We start from the raw sequence: 18,654 nt of genomic DNA on the forward strand, positions 1-18,654 counted from the left end.
AGCTAAATCCCCAGCCCAATGTTTCCAAAACTATATTGAACAGGAGTGGTGATAGTGGACATCTTTGTCTTGTTCCTGATTTTAGCGTGAAGGATTTCAGTTTTTGACCATTTAGTATGATATTGGCTGTTGGTTTTTCATAGATGGCTTTTATCAGATTGAGGTAGAGACCGTTTATTCGAATTTTTTGTTGGGTTTTTTTTCATAAATGCGTGTTGAAGTTTGTCAAATGCCTTTTCTGCATCTATTGAGATGATCATATGGTTTTTGTCCTTGGCTCTATTGATATAGTGTGTTACGGTTACTGATTTGTATATGTTGATCCATCCCCGTATCCTTGTGATGAATACCACTTGCTTAGGGTGTATGTAGATAGTGAAATACTTATTGGTGAAATTGGAATTTACTTCAAAATAATTCAGGGTGAAGGGAGAGTAGGGAATGTGAATATAGATAAAGATTTCGCTGTAAGTGGATAGTGGTACACAGAGGAATTGTGTATGACAAAAAGTTAAGGATTAAAAAAAGTTTCCATCTTGTCTGACAAATATTATCTGATTTAATGCCTTCCCTCAGAGAAATTCTCACACCAAGTTTGTTTTTTTTTTTAATAACACTTATAGCCAATTGCAAGATTTTATTCTGTTTACTGACTTTTGCTCCTATCCTAGTAGACTAATTCATTTCTTCGCCAGCGTGTCTTAAGTCTAGCATATAGCCATTGCTCAGAAAGTAATTGTAGAAGGGAGAAAGGATAAAACTCAGAATTTCTTCTAAAGCAAAGAACATTGCATATCTTCATACTCACTTTATTATAAGTAGTTTTTCTTCTACATTTTCAGAATTTTCTGTGACCTGGAATGCCTTTAGTTTAGTTATTTTTCCAACTGTACATCCGTGGTCCATCAGTATTCCAGGTTACTTACAGTGAAATTGGGAAGAAGAGGTAAAGCTTCTATACTACTTTAATAACTCACTTCTACTTCAACCTGTGCACTTCAGTTTTTATCAGTTTGCAACAGTGCACCTTAGTTTTTAATCAGTTTAAAATAGTTTTGTTGAAGAAAATGTTTTATAGCTTTAAAATTTTTTTCTTGAAGCTGATCATGGTGGCATACACCTGCAATGAATGCTTCCAGTGTCAGAGTGTCAGCCACATAGTAGTGCATATGTTGAATAAGACCCTCACCAGACTCCTGGGCCTCTGCACCCAAAGCAAGTTACTTAATTTGTCTGTGTCTCGAGTTTCGTCAAAGTAATACTAATAATGTCTCATAGAGTTTTTATCAGGAGCTTAAAATATTTGTTAGATCAGACTCTCAGTGGACATTAGCTACCCTCCATAAGTGTTGTTCAATAGATGTCAGTTATTACAACAACTGTCTTAGAATTGTCTGCTTATATGCATTTGCCTCCTATTAGAGGACTTCACCAGGAGTAACATTTGTTACCCCTGAGACCTGGCAAAGCATATTCCACAGTACCTGGTCTGGCAAATGCAGCACAGCAACTTGTTGTTTTGAAAGCTTTTCAGTGGGAATGTTGGTGGAGAGATGATTCTCCACTGAGGCTCTCAGTTCTATGTTTTCATTTCCCATCCCAAAGCAATCTGCAATCCCAGAGTACCTATCTTTTTGAATTTCTCTGTTCAAAACAACAAAAATCACCTAACATATGGAGCTTACTTAGTACTAATAGTTACTTACTGTATTTGTTAGGGTCGCAGTAGCAAAATACCATGGATTGATTGAGTGGCTTGAACAAAAGAGGTTTTTTTTTTTATTGTGGAATCTGGAAGTCCAAGACTAAGGTACCCACAGAATTGATTTTCCGTGAAGCCTTGCTTTGGCTTGCAGATGGCTATGGCCTTCCTCTTAAGAGCTTTTCAGATCATCATCCAGGACAGCCCTGTTGGCTCTTTGTATGTCCTCATATCATAGAGAGTAGTCAGATTGGATTATGGCCCACTGTAATGGCGTCATTTAACCAGATGTCCTTAAAGGCCCTGTCTCCAAATACTGTTACATTCTAAGCTATTTGGCTATCAGGGCTTCATTGTATGAATTTTAACAAAATATAATTTAGTTTATAACACTATTACTTAATAACTCTAGTAAAGTTACTAACTCACTAATAAAGTCGTTGTCCTCCTTGACTTTTGTCTGGCTAATCAGATGGATTTTGAAAAAAAAATATTTGGAGAAGTAGATTGGCTTTACGAAAGCATTAATTTTAGTCCATAGATGAAACACTAGAGGTATGTTTGGTTGTACATTTTTAAAACATCTGTGTCTCTGAATTATAGGGAACTATTACTCCAGGGTATTAACTCTTGAGAAATATTAATATTAGAGCATACTAGTTACAAGTACTGGCTTTGTGTTTTACAAGTTAATTAATTTTAGGGCTGGGGATTTAGCTCAGTAGTGCCACCACCTGCCTCGAAAGTGCAAGGTCCTGAGTTTGATCCCCAGTACCACAAAAAAAGGTTAATTAATTTTAAAAGTGTTTAAGCTCTGGTCCATTTAAGCATTTCCTAGGAATGTGACTTTGAGGCTATTATTTAGCCTTCCCCCTCCCTACTGCATCCTTCTTTGTAAAATGGGGGTAAATATAAATATTTCATGGGATTAATTCATGATTAAATGAAATAACGCATATTATATGTTAGTACCATACTTGGCACCTAGAAATAGTTTAACATAATGTTTACTGGTTTCTTTTTTAAATACAGGAGCAAAACTTCATATAAGAGGTAAAATTCAAGAGACATCTAAGAATAATTATATATGTAGGTTTCTAATAATTGATAGTATCTTTGCCAAAGCTTTGGAATTTGCCAGTCTTCATAAAGGATTTGAAATAGCTTTCTAGCTTAGGTATGTGTTCGTTTTGAGGTATTAAAAAAAAAAAAACACTGAACTAAAATTAAACTACCTTAGCATCACCTCTTCCTGAGTGTCAGATTATTTACCTGGTTTATTAATTGGTACATAGACAATTTTAGATAGTGGCTTTAGTGTTCCTGAAAATTTTATTGTACTTAAAGCAAAAATATATAACCTCAATTTAATCTTGCTTCTAAATAAAATAGTTATCACTCTCAATAGTGATAATTAATATGTGACTTCGTATTTGGTCCACTCATAGTCTTCACTGGTGAAGTTCATTTCAGAGCCCCTGAATATAATGTTAACATTACACTATGCTGATTCTTGTTTTGGTAGCAATGTTCTTGTAAAAGACACTAAAAGTGTAAGTTCTAAGACTTTGACTTTCTCACGTGGTTGTCCAGTATTGTGTATATTTGGAAGGCACTGGGTACATCTGTTTTAACTGATAAGAACATAGAGTCAGGCTTTGTGAGAAGCCTTTTCTTGTTGTAGTTGCTATTTTTGTTTGTGCTTGGCAGGGGAAGGGGCGCTTTTTAACTGGGTGGATTATTAGGGCCACTTGGTTATCATAAAATAGGGAGATAAAAGATTTGAAGTAAAAGAGCATCCTTTTAGGAGGTGAGAAAAGTTCAATGCATAAACTCATGCTCTACTTGGATGCTTCTCTCTGTATGAATTCTTTATTATTTTATGGAAAAAAGCAAAAATTTAGTCAGTTTTACAATGTAATATAAATGGTTGAAATTAGCTACTGTATCATAGTTATAAATCTTAGTTCTCATTTAATATGTGATGTTGTTGAGTATTGTATTTCCTAATACTGCATTTACTTAAGCCTTTGATATTTATAAATGTTACAAACTACAGATTTGTTTTAAATTTAGTTGTTTTATGATGGCAAATCGTATACAACTTAGGATTGAAGAAAGTATTTGTAAATCATGTATCTGGTGAGATTCATATATAGATGATATAAAGAACTTCTATAATATATCAAAAACAAAAATCTTGATTAAAAACTAGACAAAGGTATTGAATAGACATTTCTCTTCGAGGAGATGTATAAATGACCAATAAGCTCATGAAAAGATACTCAATACCATTAGTAAATAGGGAAATGCAAATCAAAACCACAGTGAGATACTACTTCATACCCATTAGGATGGCTATTTTGTTTTGTTTTGCTGCTTTTTTTTATTTTAAGAAAATAAATGTTGGCAAGGATCTAGATAAATTGAAATCATTATGCATTGCAGTTGAGGATGTGATGCAGATGCTGAAAACCAGTTTGATGGGCTCTCAAAAAGTTAAACACAGAATAATCTATAATCCAGAAATGTCTTCATAGACATACATCCAAAGAATTGAAAGCAGGACCTCAAACAGATTTTTCTACACTAATGTTCATAACAGCATTATTCACAATAGCCAAAAAGTTTGAAATAACCCAAGTATCCACCAATAAATAACTGTACATATAGACAGTACAGTTAAAAATGTACATATAAACAGTCCTTGACTTAGAATTTTCTGTTTTTACAGTCGTGCAGAATCCATATGCATTAGTAGAAAATATATTTTGAATTTAGTTTCATTTTTTTTTTTCCTGGTCTAACTCCATGCAGTATGTTATAGTATGCTGCCAAATGGTCAGTATAAAAAGTTGTTATCATGCAGTATATTGTATAGTTGAACTACAGTATTCTGCAGACTAGGTGAATTAATTAAATGCATTTTCAACTTATGGTGGCTTTATTGGGATGTAAACCCATTGTAAGTTCAGATAGATAGATAGATAGATAGATAGATAGATAGATAGATAGATAGATAGATATAATGAAATGTATTCATCCATGAAAAAGAGTAGGTCTTTATAGGGTCCATAACATGGATTAACATTGAAGACAGTATGTGAAATGATATAAGCCAAGCACAAAAGTACAGATGTTGTGGGATTCCACTTACATGAGGTGTGTAAAACTGGCGGAATCTGACAGACAGAGGGCTGGAGGAAAAGGGTATTGTTTAATGAGTACAGTGTTTCTGTTTTGGTAATGAAAAAGTTCTAAAATGGTTAGTAGTGTGTACAAAATTGAATATATTTAATGCCACTGATTTGTTTACTTGACAAGAACTAAAATGGTAATTTAATGTTTCATATATATTACCAGAAGAAGAAGATCAACAAAATAACCAACCAAACAACAATAAAATAGGCAATTTTTCTTCTTCTGTATCTTTTCCCCACAGGTTTTTCTTCATTTGCTACTGAAACATCTGTACAGATACCTCAACTTTATGTGGGTGCTCATTAAGATTTTAAGATTGAATTACAAAGAGTGGCGTATTTTTATTGTAAAAAATTTTAATGGATGTTTCTTATTTTGCAGTTACTTCGAGAGCTTAAGCATCCAAACGTTATCTCTCTTCAAAAGGTGTTTCTGTCTCACGCTGATCGGAAAGTATGGCTTCTGTTTGACTATGCTGAACATGATCTCTGGGTAAGATGAATTGCTGATTGACATGAGCCATTGATTTCAATCAGATTTTTAAGAGTGACTTCGAACAATTAAGAGCTCATCCTACTATGAGGTTTATATTTTTAAAATAAAGTTAACTCATAAAACTGTGGTCAATGCATTACCAAGGCTAGAGTATTTTGCTTTGTATAAAACGTTGATCATCCAGATTTTGGAATATTTGCTTATGTATAAAGTCTCATATGTATATGCAAACAATCTAAAATCTGAAGGGGGATGGGACCCAAGTCTAACATGAAATTCACTTATGTTTCATATGCCCCTTGTATATATAGCCTGAAGGTTATTTTACCCAATATTTTAAATAATTTTGTGCATGAAATAGAATTTCATGGTGTAGAACTTTGCATTTGTGACATGTCATCAAAATATTTTAGATTTTGAAGCATTTTGGATTTCACATTTTTAGTTTATGGATTCTCAACCAGTGTTACCTTTTTTTGAGGGGGGGCCGGGTTTGAGACAGGGTCTCAGGTTCACGCTGGCCTTAAACTCACTGTGTAGCTCAGGCTGGCCTTGTAATTTTCGTGCCTCAGCCTCCTGAGTGCTGGAATTACATGCATGTGCTACCATACCTGGCTTCAATATTACTTGTTGATATTGTCATATTTTTTACCTTTGTAACAGATACTAATGAAAACAGTAGAATCTAAAGAATATAAACAGCTATTAACAGTTATAGCTTTTTTCATAAAAAAGTAATTACATAAAAGTACATAATAACAGTATGGAGGAATTTAAGATTAAAGGTGGTGTACTTTTGTAGGAGAATACATGTGTTTGGAGGGCTAAATTGAAATCTAATGATTGTACCTGTTACTTGTTAAATGTCAGTAGGCAAATCTTTTAATGACCCTGAAGCTGCAGCTTCCCACATCTATAAAATGTACTACTTTTCTTGTTTTTTATAGGATTTTTCTGGGGAGCAATTTTTTTTGAAAAGCTCTATAAACTAAATGTAGTACAGTGTACTGCTATAGGAAACTAGCATTAATCATTTATTTGATATCTTTGACAATTGATATTTGATATTCTAATGCATTTTTTTCATTTTCATCAACAGTAATTCCATTATCACGCTTACTTGAGTTGCTCTACACTTGGATAGGAAAAATTCTTTGCAGATGAGAGCTCTACCACAAAATAAGATTAGTGTGAACATAGGTCCCAATATTGGTTGTGGCTTATTTTTTTGTTTGTCTGACCTATGATAAGAATAGGTTTAGAAACTTAGGCCCAGGCATTTCTATAATAGGCAGAGATGTTGAGCATTTTTTCCTATACTTGTTGATCATTTATATTTTTTCCTCCATGAAGTGTCTGTTCATTTCCTTTGCCCATTTATTGACTGGGTCTTTAATTTTAGGTGATTTAATTTTTTTAGTTCTTTTATATTCTAGATATTAGTCCTCTGTCTGAAGAGTAGGTGGTAAAATTTTTTCCCATCTTGTAGGTTGTCCCTTCACTCTACTGATTGATTCTTTTGTTGTATAGAAGCTTCTTAGTCTGATATAATCCCATTTGTGGATTCTTCCTGTTATTTCTTGTGCAGTTGAGGTTCTGTTTAGAAAATCTTTTCCTACACCTATATCTTTGTTTTATCTATTTTATCTTCCAGTAGGTTTAATGTTTCTATTTTAATGTTTAGATCTTTGATCCATTTTTATTTTAATTTGGTAAATGGTGAGAGATAAGGGTCCAGTTTTAATCTTCTGCAAACTTCCCAGAACCGTTTGTTGAATAGGCTATCTTTTCTCCAACATATGTTTTGGGCCCCTTTGTCAAAGATCAAATAGCTGAATGTGTGTAGGGAAGTTTCTGTATCTTCAGTTCTCTTCCTTTGATCCGCATATCTGTTTTTGTTCCAGGACCATCCTGTTTTGGGGGGATTTTTTTGGTGGTGGTTGTTGTTGTTTTTACCATCCTGTTTTGATCACTATTGCTTTGTAGTATAGCTTAAAGTCAGGTCTTGCTATGCCTCCTGCTTTTCTCTTGTTACCCAAAATTGTTTCTGGCTCCATATGAATTTTAGGATTATTTTCTCTAGATTTGTAAAGTATGCTGTTGGTATTTTGATTGGGACTGCAGTGAAACTGTATAACAGTTTTGGGAATATGGTCATTTTAACGATATTGATTCTACCTATCCAGGAGTTGGGGACATCATTCCATTTTCTGATGTCCTCTTCAATCTCCTTTTTCAGAGTACTGTAGTTCTCTGTAGAGCTCTTTCACTTCCGTGGTTAGGTCAATTCCTTGGTACTTCATTTTTCTTGAAGCTACGGTGAATGGTGTTGTTTTCATAATTTTCTTCTCCTCAAGTTCATTATTGGTACATACAAATGTCAATGATTTTTATGTGTTGATCTTGTATCTTGCTATATTGTTGAATTTGGTTATTACTTGTAAGAGGTTTTTTGTTGGAGTTCTTTGGGTTTTCTATGTAGTGTGTCACGTCATCTGCAAATAATGATAATTTGAGTTCTTCTTTTCCTCTTTGTTTGCCTTTATTTCTATATCTTTCCTAATTGCTCTAGCTAATATTTCAAATAGTATGTTGAATAGAAGTGGTGATAGTGGACATCCTTGTCTTGTTCCTGATTTTAGGGAAATGCTTTTAGTTTTTTCTCATTTAATATTATGCTAGCTATTGCTTTGTCATAGATAGTTTTTATCCTATTCAGATATGGTCCTTCTATACTTGTTTTCTTCAGGGTTTTCATCATGAAGTGATGTTGGACTTAAGACAAAATTTCTTAAGACTGTTTTATTGATAGAAGTTGTAATAAGCCACCTTCTAGCATAAAATATAGTAAAAATTACATTCAATATGATTTCTAGCCCACCTGGTATGGAACATTTAATTTTACATGGGATTACAGAAATTGTACTTTAGCAAATTACATTGCAATAGGTCATACATTATATGTACATATAGTTCATCATTGTCTTTAACATCATCTTACTGATAATACTCAGTGAAGCCAAATAAATAACTTTTAATGTTCATAAAAAGCAAATGACAATTCACTTTACCAAAATCCATACAGTTATCATGTTATGTTCTTGTTTTAATTGAAGTGGATTAGGTGGAGTAAGGCAACAGAAGATAACAGAACAGCTGTAGTAAGAGTTTTTAAAAGAAGTCACTTAGGTAATGCAGATTTCATGGTATGGATACATGTATTTGTTCCATATCCTGGAATATAAAGAAAATAAAGGTGTGAAATTCTCCCACCCTAGTCTTTTGTAGTTTTAAAATATTGCTTTAATAAAAAGTCATTTATGGTACTCTAATAACAGAGTAGAATGAAGAAATGTATGCGGAGTCCATTAATTATTTTAACCTCGTATATATTTGTTCCTTTCATTCTTATTCTGGCAGGATTTTAAATTATCTTAAGTGCTCTATATTAACCTGTTTTTACTAATCTTAACAGACTTCTCATATCATATTTTATGATAAGTGACAAAATATTCTACATCATTAAGTTACTATAAGTATTTCATTTATTTATTTAAAAACTCTTGTATTTGCCTTGAAAAGGACTGAGAAGAAAATTAAAATAGCATAATGCTGCTATAATAAAATATAATTTAATCATATATTTTTTCAATGGAAGGTTAAACTTTTTCCCAATAATCATTAGTTATTCCATGTCCATGTAGTATTCTGTATAACAAAAGAAATTAGAAAATGAAAATATTAATCTATAATGTTAGCTATTTCATTCCTTTATTATGTTTATTTCAAGCCTTAATATTCATGTATAAATGTCAGTCATGATCCTGCTTTCTGTGGTATTTATTGCCAGGTATGTGTACAATGGTGTGCAGGACATAGTTGAGCTGAAGATTTTCCTGAAGTTTGAGAGTACTTAATGAAGAAGCCTGTCAAGAGAGTTTAAAACATTAAAAAATAAAACTTTATCAGTAGATTTACTTATAAAGCTGTACTTTGTTTTACTGGATTTCCTATAACATTATACAGAAAAGGCTTTGATGGATGATATCAAGCACTTTTTTTCTCATCTGAATCTTTCATGTTTCTAAATATTTCTTACTGAAATGTTTTCCCACCTGCTTTATTTATAACCTGTGTCATAAATAGGCACCACATCTATATTCTTAGAGTAGCTCTTGAACTTGATTTTTTTGCTTTTTCATTTTATCCCTGCAGAGTAAAACAGATTCTGTTTTTGAAAATTTCTACTAGATAAACTTCAATCAAGTATACTCCAAAAGTAATTGACTTTAAAAATTGCACACTATTTCCTAATTCCTTATTTTCATCATTTATTTCCTGAGATGCTATTATATACTGATAGTTAGGAAATGGAATTTTAACCTCAATCACTAGGGAATTTTTAAATTATTTGTTATCAAACAGTAAACAGTAAAATTATATTTTTATTATCTTTGGAAATCCTTGAGCATTTCTTTCTCTGTTTGGAAAATAGTCAAATTGCCTTTTTCTTTATTTCAGCATATAATCAAGTTTCACAGAGCTTCTAAAGCAAATAAGAAGCCAGTTCAGTTACCTCGGGGAATGGTGAAGTCACTATTGTATCAAATCCTAGATGGCATTCACTACCTACATGCTAACTGGGTGTTGCACAGGGATTTGGTAAGTTTATCTCTAGTTTGAACTAGAAAGATGCCTTTACACTTGGATACTCTTCTCGTTGTTTGTAGATAATAGTGCTGTAAATAGGCCTGCAAACTTTAATAAAGGAAGGAAGAGTGCTAGAATCTCAAAACATGGCCCACTCATGTGTTTCTCATACAGTGCTTCCCACTTCTCTGCCCTGCATTAGCCAGTGTGTATTGTGAGGTGAAAAAAAGACACTTTGGTTTTCTTTTAAGTTCATAAATAAAACATTGACTTACTTTACATTAATGATTAGATGCTAGGTAAACTTGCAAAATTAACGTTTGTGAATAACTTAAAAATAAAACTCCTGGAGCCTGTTTTATACTAGGTCACATATAAGAGAAAAATGTTCATTAATTCTGCCTACTTTGTAAATCCCACTATTGTAGCACCCTGTTGGTCAGTAACCTCACAATCATATTTCTTTGAAATCTTGCCATGTTCAGATACATTCACTTTTTAAGGACTTAGAAACTAGAGAATCTGGTTTTTTAAATTTTTCTTTTATGTGGCCAAATTGTCTATGCCTTTTTTTCACCCATCTTGCAAATTATTACTCATTAGATCTTAATAAATTTCAGTTATTTAAGCTTGAATGGGCTCTTTTTAATTGAATAATTACATTGTGGTTTTGTAGTTCTTTTCTTTGTGAACGTAGTAACTATAGTTTATAATAGCACCTTCATTTCATATGACTATAGACGCAATGCCAGACGTGAGGACAATTTTTCATCTCTAACTACCATGTGTACAAAGCAAAAATCCCAAAGGCTTGAGGTAGAGCTGATCTAGGGCCTTGCACAAGATATTATTTCCAGGCTGCTCTGTTTTGTTTTGTTTTTGGTACCGGGGATCAAACTTGGAATCAAACTTGAAACCAAACTTGGGACCTTGTGCTTGTGAGGCAGGTGGCAGCACCACTGAGCTAGATCCCCAGCCCAAGCTGCTCTGTTTTTAATGTGTTGGATCTCTGGCCTTCAGTGAACTCTTCCAGTGGCACAGTTGGTACTTTTATCTAGCTTCAAGGAATTTCCTTGAAGTACAGAGCATACCTACAAAACATTTAGACTAGGACCAGTAAAACAGCAGAAATCTGGATGAACTATTTTTCTTATGAAAACTTTATTTTTAAAAGGATTAAAATATTTTACTGCCAAATAATAGGTTTACAGAACAGAACTAAGACAAATCTTCTGGGTTTTTTAAGTTGAAAATAAATTTCAGCCTTTAGAGGTAAAGGCAAGAAAAATATTTCTATTTTTGAGCTACCAACTTTATGATTTCTAAAATAATAAAACTTTGTAACTAAAGGACATTTTCCCCCACCATGTCAGTTATAATAAAATAGCTCTACATTTTCTTTTGCTTATAATTTTCATTTTTAAAAAATGTATGTTTATTAGGTAAATACAGACTGATTTTTAAAAACTAGTACTTAAATTTTTATATTACTAATGTATAATAAGAATAAAAAACATGCAGTAGTATGAATTACAGTAGTGAAAATAATTATGAAGTCCAATTTATTGTCTGTCCCTTTTGGTAAAGATGGTTTTTTAGGGTTTTTTTTTTGGTTTGTTTTTTGTTTTTTCTTACTGATGTAGCTTAAACAGATTTTCTTTGATGTGGGGACAATGTAGAACATGTAATTTCAGAAGTCTCTGTTAAAGGTGTAGTAAAAGAAGGGGGCCTGGGGCATCAGTGCACCTTAAGTATAAATAATAAAGTATCAATAGTGAAAGGATAAATAGATGATTTAAAGGTAATAATGAAGCCTACTAAAAGTTACTGCTTTTTGTTATCACCAATTATAAGCAATCTGGCAATTCTGAGCAGTATTGGTAATAAAATACTCCTCTTCGGTGAGGCAAAGCATTCTCATTCCTCTATCCCTCTTGATAAGGCATGCTGTTTCAATAGTCTGTTTATCAAAAAAAAAATCCCAAATGGTAATATGACTACTCCTTTGATTTCTCTGCTTGATTTTATGTATTTTCTGTGGATGAATTTTCACTTCTCTTTCTGAGCATCTCACCCTTCTGTGTATTCAAGGCATCATTGGAATGATGGCTCCTGCTTTTAATTATTGGTTTTGGTGCCACTTCTAGAATCCTTCAGTTTCTTCTCAAAGGAAAGACTCATTTTTAAAAATGTGAGCACCTTTCTGCCAGCTGAAAACTAACTTGGGAGTTTTGTGTTATGTAGCTTTTCAACTGTAGCTACATATGTTACTAATGCATGTAGTAATGCATTTACTCATAAAAATATTGTTCAGAAGCTGTAAAATTTTTTCTTAACTCCATCTTCTGAAATATTCATTATTATTTGCAGATGAAATATTTACCCTATTAAAATAAATAAAATTAATAGTTCATTATATTCTTGTTTTTCAGTCATGTTTGAATAGATATGGAAACAATGACCTTAACTGACTTACATAGATTTCTAGTGCTATAAATTAGACTCTCTGGTTGAGTGTCTTCGTTACCTTCTTGTTGCTGAGACACAACACTCAACACTCACAAATTAAAGGAAGAGAGTTTTATTCTGGCTTACTTTTTCAGTCCCTCATTGGCTGCTGTATAGCAGGAAGGGCATGGTGGAGGAATCTGGGTGGAGAGAAGCTGCTCATCATGATGCCGGGGAAGCAAAGAGCAAAGGGAAGAGGCAGGGAGTGAGATACACCCTTCCAGGTCATGTCCCCGGTGACCCACCTCTTCCAACCAGATTCCACCTCCTAACAGCAAGTCAGTTATATGATTTATTAGAGGAAGTGGCTCACACATTTATGGATCCTAAGTCCCACAGTATACTCTCTGGAAGCTAGAGAACCCAGGGAAGCCACTAGCCTGACTCAGCCTAAGTCCAAAGGCTTGAGAAATGAGAAGCAGTGATGTGCCTCTTGGTTCAAGTCCAAAGGCCTGAGAACCAGACCAAGGAGGAAGAGTGTCTGGTACAACTCCTACAGTCCAAAGGATAGAGAACCTGGAATTCTGATATTCAAGGGCAGAAGAGTGTCCCATTGTGGAAGAAAGAAAAAGAATTCACCCTTCCTTTTCCTTTTTGTTGTTTGGGCCCTCAGCCCACCAAATATTGCACTCCTATTTTAGGTAAAGGTGGATCTTCCTGACCCAGCCCACTGATTCAGATAACATCTCCTCAGAAAAATGCTTTCACAGATATACCCAGAAATAACTCTTTACCATTATCTGGGTATCCCTTAATGCAGTCAAGTTGACAGCTAAAATTAGCCATCATAGTATATATCAAGTTCTCATTTGGTCATTAACGTATTCTACTTTTAAAATTTTTCACATTTTCATTCTAATGGATACCTTAATGGGTTAGTTAGAATGAGTTAACTTGGAACTAGCAGGTACATATGTGTTTTAGTCCTGCTGCACTAAATGGCATGCATACTTAGATATGCTGTAGTATAAAATTCTGTCATAGTTTTGGGGTTTTTTTTCCAACCTGAACTGTAAGGTTATATATAAAATTTAGAAAGTTTTGGAGTATTGCAACTATAGCAGCTATCTGATGGTTAGTCACTCATGCCCAAACCAATTCCAAGTAGTTTTTATGCCATAGAAAAATTAGTAGAAAATAAATCTTTGCAAGAGGTTTCCTTGGGAAATAACCTAGTGGGGGCTATTGTGTAAGCATAACTGAAAGGTGCTAGGTTGAGCTATTTCACAGTTTAATCTGACTTATTTTGAAAACAAACAAAAACCCCTCACTGTCCTGCTGCCTTGTGGCTTACTTCAATTATATTGGCTACCTTAGAATTACTTGGTGCAGATTCAGCTATCCTCAGTGAAAGATGTGTTAGTTTCCTAGCAACCATTAAATGAGATTCCAATCATGGAGTAAGCTATTGACTCAAATTTAATTTCATAAGCCCACTTTATCAAGACATCTTATTATGTATTGGTGGTAGCATGATGAATCATAGGGTCGTTTTAGAGCTGATTCTTTTAATCTGAGCATTTGGCAAAGTTAAAAATTGCTTGGTTTATTAGTTTTACTTTACTAATACTAATGTTTGCTTGTGGCTGTATAATACAATATATTACTTTTGGTTTTGTTTGAAGTGTAGTTTCTTACTGTCTGCTCAACTCTGCAACTAGTGAGTGGAAAAACAGAAGTGAGAAAGCTTAAATGATAATCATTGTTCAGAGAACTGTAGCCAATGTAGACTACTGAATTTAGTTAGGGCTTTCCTTCTAGGTCAGTGATTTTTAAACTGCAGATTGTAAGCTATAAATGAGTTGGGAATCATAGAATACAACCAACATTTTTGGTTTTGCTTTTTAACTAAAGAGAATGGAGAAAATAGAAGAGCATCATGTATTAAGGACAATTATTGTTTCATGAAACTTTTATTTTAGTTGTATATGTTTGTATAGGAATATTGTTATGTAATCCTAAATTATTTTTTCCCTTGTAGGCTGTGTTAAAAATAAATTGAAAGCAAATGCACTAGACTTAAATTTTCCCAGAAGTTATTTGATATAGTTAGGAAAAAGAACAAGGAAAAGTTTTAGTCAAGTCTCCAGAAAATAGCCCCAAATTATAAGTACTTTAATGTTTTATGCAAACTTCTTGACATTAATAATAAAATCATTTTAAATATCAGTGGCTCTTTAGGGAGTATATTTTTCCAAGTAGGAATTATATATGAGTGGTAGAATTTCAGGAAAGTTTCACTCTTTTCCTTTAATACCTACACAAATTGTCTGTATAGCTTATGGTTAACACACATTATTATTACAACCAGGGAAAGGTGTTTCATCTGGACCAGAAAATGGGAAAAGTTTTATATAGTCTGGTTAGTGATATTCACAAAGAAGATTCAGTGTGGTTTAATGTATTTCACATTAACAAAGAGTCATTGTTATTTTTTTTAACGAGTACATTTTTACTATCTGAAAAGAAGTTCAAGTAAATTGTTTAGGAGAGGAAAACAGGAGAAAGGACCCTAAGATTATCCATGTGCTGCCAGAGGCAAAGTAACAAAGGAATGGAACAGCAGGCAGGAAAGATCCTGCATTCTGGACCTCTGTGCTAACTATTGCATGCCCCTTCTCTGTGCAGCTTCCTCAGAATGATTGTCAGGGGAATATTCAGCAAGGATGCTTAAACAGAGCTTTTTAAGGAAGAAAGATACTTTGTAATTGTCAGATTTAATCATTTCTCTTTAATTGAGCTTTGCTTCATTTATTGGAAACTCCAAAAGATTTACTCTAATTGTAAATGTTCCTAGTTTATTTAATTGGGTAGCAAGTAAAACACATAGGACTACAACCATAACTTTAGGCTTGAGGATAATACATAGTTTCAGTAACAGTTGGTTAAGGAGTACCTAGATTTGCATTAAGTTTAGCTAACACTGAATATATATATATTCATGATATAAAATTGTGCTTATTTAAAGTATCTTGAATGACCAAGTGGGCAGTTTTCCTTCCTCCTACTCTTCCTCATCTTCTTTTTCTTTGTTTTTTGTTTGTTTGTTTTGGTTTGGTTTGTTTTGTTTTGTTGAGTTAGGGTTTCAGTATCTAGTTCATGCTGGCCTTGAACTCACAGCCATCCTCTTGGGTTAGCCTCTTTTCTGAGTGCTAGGATTGCAGATGTGCACCACCTTGACCAGTTCAGTTTTCCTTCCATAAACACATGAATTGTAAAGAATATGTTTGGTTTCTTAGTAAATGCTTTTTATTCATTTGCTTAACTTGGATATTAACCATGCACAATGGACTACATTATATTACTTCTAAGTAAGAGAAAAGTAGGCCAGTTTATTTCAGTGACATTTACTGAAGATAGTCTACATGTCTATATAGCAGGTTATAAGTCAATAATAAAAATACATTATTTAGTTTGTATATTACTTATAGTTTACATTTCTTTACCTTCTGATTAGAGTCTTTTCAGACATTTTTATCTATATAGTGCTAGAAACTTTTTAGTTGAACTTCTTACCAATTGGGAATGGTTATTCTAAATACCAAGATTTTTTTTTAAGTTTCTTTGCAATCTTTTTGAATGATCTTGGAAATTGATCAAAAGTAGATAACTGAATTTGAAGTGGGATATATATTTTCTCTATTTTTAATATTATTTATGTGATAATATAATTTTTATAACTGTTTCCATCTTGCTAAACAGTGTTTTTCCAAAATAGGACAGATTTAGGAAGGCTTGTTTAACAGACTTTTGAATCATATTATTGGAGACCTTATTTATTATGATGTAATGGTGGGCTCCCAATTTCTTTTTGACCTTTAGACTTTCATCTTAACTAAAAGAAATATACTGATTGTACTCAGAATATCAAGAAATGATTTTTCCAGAGATTTCAGAATTCTCTGAATAATATTGTGAAAAAGCATATAAAAATTACTATTCCAGTCTTTCTAGTGATAGCATCACACCTGACAGTACTGTATTGCTTTCTAGATTTCTAGAGATTTGCAAAAGTAATTTAATCTTCAAAGAAGGAATGTATTAGAAAAGGTTTCTCTTATCTCAGCTAAAAATTTTATATAAAACTGTTCAAAGTCATTGGTGCCCATAGCTATATAAATCTTTCATTAAGTTTTTTCCAATTTGACAGCTTTGTCTCTTTATTGGATATAAACAAATGAGAAATGATCTAATACAGGGGAAAAGTAAGTCTTCCCACAGGAACAAGCATGAGCAGCTTAGCCATATTCCAAAATCACTTTAACCTCGAAAAATTTAAGACCCTGTGTAAATTTTTGTAACTGTTATTTGAATCAACACACAGAGTATGTTTTTAGATTTAATAGAAGTTTCCAGAGGTAAAATCAGCAACGGTTACTGAATTAACTATTAAAAAATGTTTTATTAAGTCTCCTAAGCTTTTCAAGTACAAGTGGATTTTATTTTCCCTTTATACAGTGAATATTTACTAAAATGATGTATTTCCATTTTTATTTAATGTATATATCTTTTAATGCCTAAATTATTGATGTATAATCTTTAAGATTCCAAACTCCATTCTAAAATAAATATCGGAGTTTCCAAGATTACCTGCATTTTTGTGTTTCCAGTCTTTTCAAATCACAGATAGGCTTGTAAATTAGGTCAGTACAATTTCAGATGCCTGTATATAGAGAATGGGATGTGGACTAGCTAAGTTTTCTTAACCAGGTCTAAAAATCTGTTTATATAAACACCTCATTTCATTTGAAATAAAGACCATTTTTTATTTTCCATCATTTCATAGAGTAATAGATCTTAAAATGGGAAGGTGTCTTCGTAGTAACCATTCTAGTCCTACTGCTTGGTAATTCTTAGTAAAACCAGCACCCAGATAACCAGCTTATCTGTTTAAACATTTCAAATGTGGATAATTTTCTGCTTATAGGGTAGACTTATTAGACACCTGTGTTCTTTAGAAATTAGAGTCAAACTTTAGAATTCCAAACACTCATCCTTTGGTCGTACTTTTTATTTATTTATTTATTTATTTTCCTCTTTGATTAACACCATCTGGTAAAATCTGATGTTGACTGAACCATCATGTTGAAGAAGGGAAAGAGGAAATCTAAAATCAAAGAAAAGTAGGGTGAAGTAAAGAATAATAAAAGGAGAAATTAAGAAGAAAAATAAGAAAGGGTTGCATATGACAGGGAGCAATGAAGAATCTTAATCTTAGTGTTTTGTTTTGGTGGGCCGAAGAAGAAAAATTAGATGCCTATCACAGTAGGCCTAAAGTTTGTTTGAATCTTAAATCTACCACTTAATTATATAACTTTGGAAAGGATTAACCTTTGTGTTGCTTTCCTTATGTATGAAATGGGCCCAGATTATATTTTTTTCTTTTGGGTAGAGATTTAAAGGAAGCATTAGTGCTATGATGCATAATGTTCAATAAGTACATTTTGTTTCCAATACATCAAGTTGCTCTGGGAATATAAGCATCTTAGGGGAAAAAACATTATCCTTTTTATATGGGAAACAGTAAGTTCTGTCTTTTCTGTCAAACAGGAATGACTCCATTTTGGACTCTAGCCCATCCTAGATATCCCTTCCCGAACACACATAAGTTAAAGAAAATGCTTGCTCAGTTCCAATCCTGGGAACACAGCTATAAACCAAAGATAGCTTATCATGGGCCAAAGATTCTCTACATCTCCCTCTGCGCTCGGCTCTGCTCTCCCCTCCCCTCAGAATCTGCTAGTGCCATATGAATTAGCCAATCGGATAGGTTGTGAACCTCCAAACCAACCAATGGGAAAAAGATCACCTGTTCCTCCTGTTAAGGATAAAAGGGGCAACCCTCCTTTGTCCTGCTGGCCTGTCACCTCAAGCTTGTACCCTTGTGAGATTTCTTGGTGTCTGCACCAACAAATTAAGTCTGGGAGCTCATTTCCAACATTTACTGCTGTGTCATCACTATCTAGAATATCACAGTGCATATTGGATGCACAGTAAATAAGTTGATTGAATAAATAAATGTATTGTCAGCTCTACCTTCAAAATGTATCTCGTGGACCTAGTTAAGAACTTCCTGGGTGGTGGATTTAGCTCAGTGG

At 33.2% G+C, this 18,654-nt stretch overlaps 1 protein-coding gene across 5 annotated transcripts in view; it reads left to right on the forward strand.

Moving 5' to 3' along the window:
- Positions 1-18,654, forward strand: part of Cdk8 (cyclin dependent kinase 8) — a 200,291-nt gene that overhangs the window by 108,650 nt on the left and 72,987 nt on the right. For all 5 annotated transcript variants that reach the window (XM_004854819.4, XM_004854820.4, XM_004854821.4 and 2 more), the window contains exons 3-4: positions 5,285-5,395; positions 9,920-10,060. In XM_004854819.4, coding sequence (XP_004854876.1) covers positions 5,285-5,395; positions 9,920-10,060 — 252 coding nt within the window. The remainder of the gene's footprint in view (positions 1-5,284; positions 5,396-9,919; positions 10,061-18,654) is intronic.

This window comes from Heterocephalus glaber, unplaced genomic scaffold, assembly GCF_053883595.1.
Source record: "Heterocephalus glaber isolate CG9 unplaced genomic scaffold, H.glaber_assembly_v1.0 deba00001719, whole genome shotgun sequence".
NCBI classification, from domain to species: Eukaryota; Metazoa; Chordata; class Mammalia; order Rodentia; family Bathyergidae; genus Heterocephalus; species Heterocephalus glaber.